The sequence below is a fragment of the Perca flavescens genome, chromosome 22, assembly GCF_004354835.1.
Source record: "Perca flavescens isolate YP-PL-M2 chromosome 22, PFLA_1.0, whole genome shotgun sequence".
Lineage (NCBI taxonomy): Eukaryota > Metazoa > Chordata > Actinopteri > Perciformes > Percidae > Perca > Perca flavescens.
In genome coordinates, this window is record NC_041352.1 from 9,727,303 (window position 1) to 9,738,375 (window position 11,073).

The 11,073-nt window shown below is 40.4% G+C and overlaps 2 protein-coding genes across 2 annotated transcripts; one reads left to right on the forward strand and one right to left on the reverse strand.

Moving 5' to 3' along the window:
• Nucleotides 1-763: 763 nt before the first annotated feature.
• Nucleotides 764-4,021, reverse strand: cebp1 (CCAAT/enhancer binding protein (C/EBP) 1). The gene is made up of 3 exons (XM_028569777.1): nucleotides 3,913-4,021; nucleotides 2,772-3,053; nucleotides 764-2,625 (listed from the first exon to the last, which is right to left on the reverse strand). Exons 1-3 carry the CDS (start codon nucleotides 3,913-3,915, stop codon nucleotides 2,320-2,322), a joined length of 591 nt encoding a protein of 196 aa, XP_028425578.1. The 5' UTR covers nucleotides 3,916-4,021; the 3' UTR covers nucleotides 764-2,319.
• Nucleotides 4,022-4,414: 393 nt separating this feature from the next.
• Nucleotides 4,415-9,007, forward strand: ngdn (neuroguidin, EIF4E binding protein). Its single transcript, XM_028569434.1, has 11 exons — nucleotides 4,415-4,520; nucleotides 4,828-4,887; nucleotides 5,198-5,269; nucleotides 5,441-5,578; nucleotides 5,680-5,764; nucleotides 5,863-5,915; nucleotides 7,157-7,268; nucleotides 7,565-7,739; nucleotides 7,832-7,985; nucleotides 8,623-8,686; nucleotides 8,814-9,007. Exons 1-11 carry the CDS (start codon nucleotides 4,500-4,502, stop codon nucleotides 8,831-8,833), a joined length of 954 nt encoding a protein of 317 aa, XP_028425235.1. The 5' UTR covers nucleotides 4,415-4,499; the 3' UTR covers nucleotides 8,834-9,007.
• The last annotated feature ends 2,066 nt before the right edge of the window (nucleotides 9,008-11,073 follow it).

An 11,073-nucleotide genomic window follows, 5' to 3' on the forward strand; every position in this document is an offset into this window, starting at 1 on the left:
TCCTTGATATTGGGAGCCAGATGCAAAGGAGTCCCAATGCTGTTTTTGGTTATATAGTGTTGAAAATATGTGTACCAAATGTTACTATGTTACTAAATGTTACAAACTATTATTTTGGGCAAATATTTCAAGAAAAAAGACTGAATGTCTGGCTTGTTGCCCCCACCCCCTCCTCTCTTTCTCCTATCTCTATATCCCTTCACTACCATCACAGCCACAGGAAGGCCCTGGCAGCCCGAAATACTGATACTATCTCTGCGCTCCTCATCTCCGTCCTCCGCTGTGTCGAAATCTTGCCCATCCCACAAAGGGAAACCGCTGGTGCACAACGGTCCATGGCATGACGTCCGTTTCTGTGGGTAGACACTTATGGTAAATAATATGGCAGGTGCACGCCATGTTCCCTGATGAAGGATGCAGTGGAGAATTAAGGAGACTAATACTGAGATTATATCACACCATTTTCTATGAGAAAGATGTGTTGTTTAGGTGCAGTGCACTGTAATCAAAGCTTGTAAAGGCTATTTCAGGAAGCAGCTTTAATATCCAAAGACATATTTAAATATATGTTGATATTTTTTTATGTTAAATTAGGATAATTTGTCTTATTTTTTGTACATCAGGGATTGGCAGATATAAAAGATGTTTCATCCAAACTCAAGGAATTATTTGTTTATTTAAAGAAATGTTTTTTAAAAGTATTGCTTTAACAATGCATTAATGTAAAATCACAAAACACATTCAAACAACATTACAGGTGATTTAAAACTGCGTCAACAATATTTCAAGTAATCCCATACTCATTTAGTGACAAAAGATAAGAGTAATATACAAAAAGAGAGACGCTTAGATTTCATTGAATCCCCTACAAACCACAGGTGGTTGTGTAACCTTGTTGGGCAACAACACTTAGAATCATCTCTGACAATGACAAGAAGTGTCAGGTATGATTAGGCAATGTTTGTTGAATCAAAACATGTAACAAATCTGTCTAATGCGCAGAGTGGTCTTCTTTTTGTAGGATTATGCATGTATGTGCAGATGTCTTCAGGAACTTTCAGAAAAGTTTTTTTGGAATTTGCCCAATTTAAGTAAATGCAGCTTTCACAAATCTTGATATGCACAGACTCTGCCACTCGCATAAAGTTTCTGCTCTGCAGTCTCTTCACTCACATTTTAAAATATGCAATGACATCTACATTCATAAACACCACATATCTTCCTACTTTATATTGAGACTCCAAGATCTCCTGTTCAGGTGCTTCATTCGTTTATTCAAAGGTCAAGTGTGCAGGGCCGTAGCCACAATTTCAAAAATACTGAGGTCATGAGGATGTTCCCTTCTCACCCAAAAGAGTCTGACCAGATACCAAAAATTAAGTCTATCATTTAGAATTATTTGGATTTTAAAAAATGTATTCAGTAAAATGTTACTGCAGTTTGTCTGTTATTTCCCACCATGAAATGCTGTTTTAAAGCCTACTCCACACTGCCAGGAATTTAATCGACCATTTGCTAAACCTCCGTCCGACTTAACAACCAACTATAGCAACCTGTCAAGTTGTGGATGGCTCCACACGCAGAAGGTATGCATATGGGGCTGTAGTGAAACACTGTATCTTAAAAGGGTGGTGTGTCTTTTTTTAGCCTTTACAAAACCAAAATCACAAGAGCATAACCTGTACATTTTTTTCAAAGGCATGGGGTGAACTGCATTATTAAGTGGGGTTGCAGGTTACCCGTATACAAGAAAAATATCTGTTAAGGCTTAAAACACCCACTTTGTTTAGAAAGAGTCAACTGGAAACATTAAAAAGTCAGCTGCAGATGGCATTTTCAACCGATTTACAGGGTTTTAGCGGTAGCTTTAGCTTACACTAGCTAGCTGCCAGCGACAGTTATCATTTCAGCCCCACCAAAGACGTGAGAAGCTGCTTTTGATAACTTCTGTGTGAAATTGAAGACCCATTGTTTCAAAAATGACTGCAAATTTTGTGTCTTAAATCTAAAACCCTAGAAAAAAGACATGACATCAGTGTCCTCAAAGGTAGGTTCAGCCCTGCCAGTGTGTTATGCTTTGCCTCTTCACAATTTTACAATATGAAACTATAACTAACCCCTTTAACACTGAGCCTTACAACCCCACAAAATGCTTCATTTTTTGAATCTGCTTCTTCTACATCACTGAGACTTTTTTTTTTTTTTTTTTTTACAAATAGTTGCCTGATCTGAAAAATCAACAAGGAGACTTGAAGGCCTGCCTAAAGACACTAATAATGAATCTGATGCCTACAATTAACACAAGGAACAAATGTGGTTCTAGATACTGGACTCCCCTGCTGCTCCGTCAGGAGCCCCCTGCAGATGCCGCTGTGACATGATGTGTTTGAGAGTGTCCAGCTCCTGTGTCAGCTGCCCTATCCTCATCTGCAGCTTCTGGTTTTCCTCCTGCAGCTGCATGGCCCTCTGCTGGGTCAGAAGGATCCTCCTGCGAGCCTTGTCCCGGCTCTTTCTCACAGCGACGTTGTTCCTCTCGCGTCGCAGCCGGTACTCTGCACTGTCCTTGCTGATGCTCCTCTTGTTTACTGGGGCCCGCAAAGTTGGCAGGAGGAAGGAGGAGAAATCCTGGAGGTCAGAAACACAAGTTTAAGTTGTGGGGAAGCAGGACGAGAGTGGTTTTTAATGATTTTTTTTTCAGAAAATGTGTAGGAATGACTTCTTTATCTATTATCCGCAAAAGAAAAAGCTATCTCACACACATGAAGACACACCTGCTGAGTGTTGGCGTTGCTTTGGTGGTGGTTTGTGTTCCCCGTGCTCAAGGTGTTGCTGAGGCAGGAAGACATGTACGGCATGTAAGACAGTCCCATCATCTGCTCAGACATTCTGTCATCACTGCCCCCTCTCACCAGTCCCTGAGACTGGCTGTATGCCATGTCCATCTGAGCCAGCTGATTGGTTGGCGTGTTCGGGTTCAGGGTGTGGGGGTGAGCCTGACCCGGGTATGAGTTTGCCCACTCCTGTATGACAGAGGACACCCTGGTATCTGACATCTGAAAGGTGGTCAGAAGCAGGAAAAAAAATTAGGTTTCTCTTTTTTTTCAAGCTTAAATTAGTTTGTTTTTATAATTAAAATAGAAACACATAAAAAAAAAACACATGTACAAAAGTAACTATACAGGGGAAAGACGTTAAACAAGGACACAAGACATAAAAGGCAGAGCTATTAAACTATCCAACAACATATAAAATGGTTTAATTAGCTCCAATTCAGTAAAAGGCTGCTTACACGTTATCTTCCTGGTAATGATAATCAAAACAATATACCCTAATTCAACTCCCTGAAAGCCCTCATTCTGCTGTATATTACTTTTACTTTTGATACTTTAAGATCATTTAGCCAACAATACCTCTGTACTTTTACTAAAGTAAGAATGCAGGACTTTTATTCCTAATGGGGTAACAGTAATTAATTAGAACAATACAAAATGAAACGTTACAAATGACAGATGTAGCGCTAGACAGCTGAAACAATTCGTCAATTAATTGAGATTGACAGAAATTTAATCAACAACATTTTTGATGATCAATTCATCATTTAAGCAATTTCCCAAGGTGAAAAAGCAACAAAAAAAATTGCTGTTTACTGCCTCTCACAAAACAAGCATAAAATATACTACTTGGGTTGTGATGTATAAGTTTGTTATTCTTTTCAGATATTTACAGACCAAACGATTAATCAATTAATTGAGAAAATGATCTGCAGGTTAATTGACTATGAAAGTAATTGTTAGATGGAGCCCAACATTAACGCAAACCATAGGCTACCTATATATGTAGCCTAGAGCAAAGTAAAAAATAAACTGCAGACTATATTTTTTAGAAAGTCTAATAAAGCTATGATCTACTTACCATGACTTAGCTCTTCACAAACTATCTGAATATTCTGCAGGTTCCTCTGACAGTTTGACTGAAACTGGTCTGAAAGACAGGAGACAGACAGGTACCTCTGTCTGATCTCACCATCACTTCTTCCTACTCCTCCTTCTCCTCTCTCTCTCTCTCTCTCACACACACACACACACACACACACACACACACACACACACACACACACACACACACACACACACACACACACACAGAAATGACAGAAAAGAGACAAAGAAAAGGAAAATGACAGAAAGCAGGGTACTGTGATCACGTATCTCCCATCATATCTACAGATTATGTAGCCTGTGGTTTCAGGGTTTTTTAGTGGCCTAATTTAAAACAAATTGTGACACAAGGAACTTCGGCAGCTTTTAGTAGCGGGTCACAATAAATACATAAATAATTATTTAATAGCTTTCAGCTCTTTGTTGACAGTGCCACTCGCTTAATTTATAACATTACAGTACGGTATAACAGTTGTTTTTTAGTAGGCTACAGTGCAACACCACCAAGCTCTGCATGACCACTGTTCCTCTGCGGCTTCCGTAGATTTCATTGAAAACAAAATGGCTGACCCTGTTGACAACGTGAGTGAAAGCTTAGCTAGCTGCGAATTAATACAACTTTTATTTTATCTTTCTACAATGTATGCTAATATTATAGACAAATTCTGACGATTTAAAACGTGTACTCGGAAACTATCTTTTATACGTGAGATTGATAAAAGCAAGTGATAATGCAGGTTTTGTTTTTAATGACTTAAGTTTATCCTGCTAGCCACTAGCTAACTTACCTTTTTGGTAGCATTTCTACTACGTTACCCACATTTTGCGGTGTAGATCCACGGTGTTAGCAGTTTTGCATCGTGTTTCTGACATGTTTACTTTCTGACAGGCTTTAATTGAAAGTGATTTGCCTGCAGCTGTACAGCTGCTGAGGAATCTCACAGAACAGGTATGAACGATGTGTCTGTAATATTATTGCATTATCAATCAATGTTTGCAAGTAGAGATACGCTGAGTCCTTTGGAAAGTATTGAAACTATACGAACACATTTACACGCACACTTAGATCTAATGGGGACATATTACAGAATGATATTCTTATAATCCTGTTGTTTTATGTATTCATGTTGATTGATTGTTAAAGTGGTGGTGTGTTCATTTCACCATGGTGTTTTGATCATGGTCACTTTGATCACAGACAGCTTATGTGGATCTGAGTTTCCCCAGCTGAAAAACAGTGTGTCGCTTTTCTCTTTTAGGTGGCCTCAGTTACAAGTCATGTCCGTGACCTGATAACAAAAGTCAAAGATGGGGCATTTAAGACATCAAAGGTGAGTGGGGACTGTTCACTGTATCTCAGTTGGTTGTTAGAAAATGTTCACACCACATTTTCAGGCGTGTGTAACTGACAACTGAAAAGGAATACAGTGTAAAAGAAACTTCTCCTCCCAAGTTGAAACAAACTAAGGAACTGTCTGGTCTGACTCCTCTTCTCCCTTCAGGGTTTGTCATTCTTGGACCTTCGGTATCACCTGCTGCTCTTTTACCTTCAAGATCTCACTCACCTGATCAGCATCAAAACAGGAGGAGGCAAAATCAAAGACAGCGAAGCCTTGAATAGACTGGTCACAGTCAGAACGGTGAGATGATTGGAGAAACAGGCCGCTCATTTGTAGTCCTATCGATCCAGCTGACAAAGCATCATATTGCTTTGCTGATTGATTGTCCTCCTGTTTTTAAGGTCCTGGAGAAGATGCGACCGATAGACCACAAACTGAAGTACCAGATTGATAAACTGGTGCGCACAGCTGTCACCGGCAGTTTAGGTAAAACTGATTTTCGGGTTGTTTTGCGATGAATGGATTTCCTTCCCTCGATGTTTCACAGGCCGTGGTGTATAACAACGTCTTTTATTTGATTTCAGCTGAGAACGACCCGCTGCAGCTGCGTCCTAATCCTGAAAATCTCATCAGCAAAGTATGTGTCAGGCTGACCACGACGGCTGAATGCCGTCGTGGTCATTTGAACTCTTTTTATTTGGGTGGTACAGTTTATCACAAATGTTTATTTGTTGTTGTTATTTAACAACCTTGCGGTATCATTAATACCACAAGGGAAATTACACTTTTTTTTCTCACTCTGTTGTTAGAACACACATTACACACAGGCCTGAAATACACACACACACACACACACACGCTCAGGACCTATACATGCACAAATTGGGAGATGTCAGAGTGACGGGGCTACGGCTGTCCATGGAGTTGAGGGTTCGGTGCCTTGCTCAATGAAAACTGTAAACCTAGCACCATTGTAGGGCTGGGCGATATGGAGAAAGTCAAATATCACAATATTTTTGACCAAATACCTTGATATAGATACCGCAACGATATTATAGTGTTGACTAATGGTGCTTTCACAAAATATTTACACAATGAGATTTTTGATAAATAATTATCAGTAATGTGGATATAATGACTAAGTGGGTAAAGGCAAATAATAGAACAGTTACAACAGTCTGGTAAGTTCAGAAAATGACATCACTGTACTGTAACGCAGCCTTTAAAACCAGGAAAAGACAACACTTATGCTATATTACAATATCCAAAATCTAAGTCGATATCTAGTCTAATATCACAATATCGATATATTTCCCAGCTTTACACCATTGTATAAATGATTTATCGCTTCAGGATATTTAAATGGTCAGGCTACCACTGGTTTTAATAATTAAGAAAATACATAATAAATACATTGTAAATAGAGATGTTCTGCCTAAAATGCTGGTATCGGGAAGTACTGGAGTTTATGCACCGATCCGATACCACGTAATAAAGCCCTAAAGAAAATCTACGTTAAAGTAGTTTATGTTCTTTTTCCCTGTTATAACTGACTGTCAAACTGGACAATAAAAGAAAGATCTGTGGCCTTCACTGTTTGTGTTTGTTCATGTTTCACAAAGAGTTTAACCTGAGCCAGACAGACAACAAAGATAGAAATAATATCATATCCATACAGGGGTAGTAGTATACAGCTGTTAAAACATAATAACCTACAGTATATGACACACTGGTATCGGATCGGTCGATACGCAAGTTCAGGTATCAGAATCGGTATCGGGAAGCAAAAAATGGTATCTGGCCATGTCTAATTGTAAATACTGACCATGCAGTATTGTACCTATCTGACTGACTTTCTTTCTTTGCTTCATCAACCAGTTGAGTGAATCTGAGGAGTCTGAGGGTGAAGCTGAGAATAAGACGGAGAAGAAAGCAGCCCACTCTAGTGGCAGGAAATATGTACCGCCAAAGATTGCCCCAGTTCATTATGGTAATGTCATTTGTCTTTTTTTAAACAGAATTTTGTTTCACTGCTTGTCATGAACATACTAATCAATATTAGTTATAATACGCCTTTAATCATTTGATTAAGAAAGGTTAACTTTTCTGTGGTTAAGTATTTTTTGTGGAAGTTAATTACATTGTTTGGAATGAAGCTTGCAGCACACCACCCAGCAGCAGCTTTTAAGCCCGTTAGCCATGCTATCCCCCCCCCCCCCACCCCTCTGTGGGTCATGTGCATCAAAATAAAGACCACAAATTCTCATCTCAACCCGTGTCCTCCAGACGGTGACATGACAGAAGCGGACAAGAAGAAGGCTCAGTCGGAGCGCCAGCGGCGAGCTGCCCTCAGAAGCTCTGTGATCCAGGAGCTGAGACAGCAGTACAGCGACGCTCCGGAGGAGATCCGGGACAGACGGGACTTCCAGAGCGATCGGGAGAGCCGCGAGGAGCTACACAGGTGTTTACTTAGTTTGAACAGGTAGACATATGAAGGGCAGATACGAGTTTCCGATCAACAATAACGTTTTATTTATTTTTTCTTCTTCTAAGGAAAAATTACGAAGAGTCCATGATGGTGCGTCTCAACATGCCGCAACGGCAGAAGAATGCCAGAAAGAGAGGCGCGATGTCCATGACCGGCCAGCTGAGCGGCATCACACACTTCAGTGACATCACAGCACTGACAGGCGGCGAGGGGGGCCAGGTGAGCTTGCAGTGACATCTTTACACCAGGAAGGGGGGGTCATATCTCACTCACTGAGCTACAGGAGAGGCCTGTGTTAAAAATCAGAATTTCTGGTCCAGACATGAACATCTATTTAAATCCCTCTTCAGAATGTCTTTGCAGAGGAATTTATTGAGTTGAATTATTTATATTGAATATTATTTAATTAGGGCTGCCACCAGCACATAATTAATGTTTGACAAGTCTGGCACGTTGGACCTGAAGTGCTCATACTTTTGTGTATCTCAGTGACTCAGTTGTCTGGTGCTGTACTGGCAAGTTACACTTTATGCCTACTCAGGCTTGGCAGGCATCCTACTCTGTACCGTTTCCCGTGTCAATGAACTTACTGCTGGCATAAAAAGCACCGAGTTAAAGCAATGGCTCGCCAGCCTTGTGCTGCTTGCAAATGTGGAAAATTCATTCAGCTAAATGTATTAGGAAAATCCATGTGCTATGTTTAGATTTTGTACTAGACAGCACGTGAAGCCACAAAACGCTGTTGCTAACAGGCTCATCTCCGTCCAGCATGAATGGGAGCATTATGGCTCGTTTCTATTTCGACCACATTGTTAATGTGACTGCTGGTTCTAACGCTTTGTTTTTATTGTTTCAGGATGGGGATAATTCTCGCCCCAAGAAAAAGAAGAAACTCATGAAGAAGAAAACGAAAAGAAGAGGTGAGGACATTTAAATATATCAGACAATACAATACTGATAAATTGAAACCTCAATTAAGGATGTGAGCAGTTATTTACATTTGTAACCCTATTTCATGTGAATAATCACTCAAATCCTTCTCTGCAGCCTTTAAGAAGCACAGATAAGAAGACCCGAAACAGTGTCCAATGACGATAGAAGACCAAATGACATGAAGAGGATACTTCAGAGTTTAGCTGATTTTGTTACCAATAAGTCAGTTGTGCTGCAGTACAAAATTCCCCACCACCTCTGCATAGTGTATCAGTTTGTGGAATAAACATTTACTGTTCACCGCTGTATCCGTATGTCACATTTTATTTACGGAGCGTCTATTTGCACCCCCCTGTACGAATAGCCTCGGCCACACAGCTGAGCTATTTACACCCTCTGACGTAACAAAAAAAAAAAGTTGCTCGCGTGCAGCGAAATCATGGCGGACGTTCATCTTCCATGACCGCAGAAACTGGCATATTAGGGAAGTTTTGTCTCTAAAGTTTATAACAAATGAATTTCTAGCGGAAAATGGATACTACAGTTGCGCTTTCTGTCTTCAGTGAAAGCATACAACCGTTGGTTCGTTAGTACCTATTTTTTTTGCATACAGTATGGTTACCTAGCAACCGAGGCTTGAAGAAACCAAGTGGTAAACAGTTGTATAACTTCCTGAAAGAACTGTTAGGTGAGTGGTTAGAACGCTTACCTTAGGTATGGGAGTTTGGAGGTCGATTCCCCTGTGTTGTGACCTTATTTTTTAAAATTTGGATTGGATAATTTGCATGCAATTGCGCAAGTCAGGACCCGCGAACGAGAATTTTTCTTTTTTTTGCAGGTTGGTAGGGGAAGACTCATGAATATGCCTGCTCTGGTTGGGTTGGTTAGGTTTAGTCAAGAGGAATGGGATTGGTTATGGTAAGAATGTCAGGGCGATAATATTCCAAAAAGGTGTAATACATTAGTACGGATAAATGTGTGTAAATATATGCCAAGGTACTGTAAATGCACAGGGGTGCAAATAACATACATTGATATTTGTACCAGACGGGGTATTAATACAACACATTGCTGTGTGCACCGGCGGGGTACTAATAGCATTAATTTCTAATTGCACCAGGGTACAAATAGCATACACTGCTAAGTGTACCAGGGGTGCAAATAGCCTCACCCTTTTATTTATCTCCTTTAGAGGGCAGTCAAATCGCCTCCTTATTAAACAGACCATCAATTGGGACAAAAACGGTGTAATTTTAGTAATTTTCAAGAGTCCTCGTGCAATCTAATTAACCCCTTGTTAAGACAGCATATGCAGCCATTCAGTTCAATCTACGCAATTGCTTGAGAAGCAGCCTGATGCTCATTTAAGATGTAATCGCAACCTGGTGCAGCCAGCACACGAGCACAGCTGATAATGCAAATATAGGTTTAGCTCACGTGTCACTGGGCTAGATACAGTATGATGCAAATGTTAACCCTGTCGGTTAGTGCAAGTTATGCATTACTGTAGACATTTTTCACATCACAGTACTAAAAACCACAAGTAAATAAAGTGAATGGCAGGATACTATTAAAGCTTGACTTAATCTGACCACAGGGGACAGGGCAGAACAAGTGGGAACAAACTTGCCATTTGGGGGTGGCAGTAGCTAAGTCTGTAGGAATTTGGCTTGGGAACCTGAGGGTCGCTGGTTCAAGTCCCATTACGGACTAAAGTACAGAGTGTGGATTGGTAGCTAGAGAGATGCCAGTTTCACCTCCTCTTGAGCAAGGTACCGTACCCCCCTCAACCGCTCAGGGCACTGGCAGCCCACTCACTCTGACATCTCTCCATTTGTGCATGAATAGGTCCTGAGTCTGTGTATTTCAGGCCTGTGTGTAGTGATTTCTAACAAACAGAGATCAAACAGTATAAATATATTAATTATAAAAACTCACACAAGACAGTCTCATTTTTACACAATGTCTTTATTTTTTTTTTATTTTTTATTTTCCTAATTACAGACTCATGGGTTAAAAATAAAAATAAAAGCAAAACATTTGTTCAAACCCACTCCCCCCTTTCAAAACAAAAAAAATAGTCTCCACACAAACCCCACCCGACTTTCCCCACCCTAAAATAACAGTTCCGCCCACTCCATTTATTAAATTAATAATCAAAGCCGTTAGTTCGTCAGCTTTCCTCAGACAAGCCGTGACTGCACTGCGCGTCAGAGAAAGGGAGTGCCTTAAGGTCCGCACTGTACACCCCAAAAAAATACCCTTGCCTCTGGTCCTGCCTTCCTCACTCGCACGCAAATTTGCCTGCCACTCAGTATATCTGTATATAAATCATGTGTTGGATTGGCTGCCTGATAGATGCTGTGTGTATTGC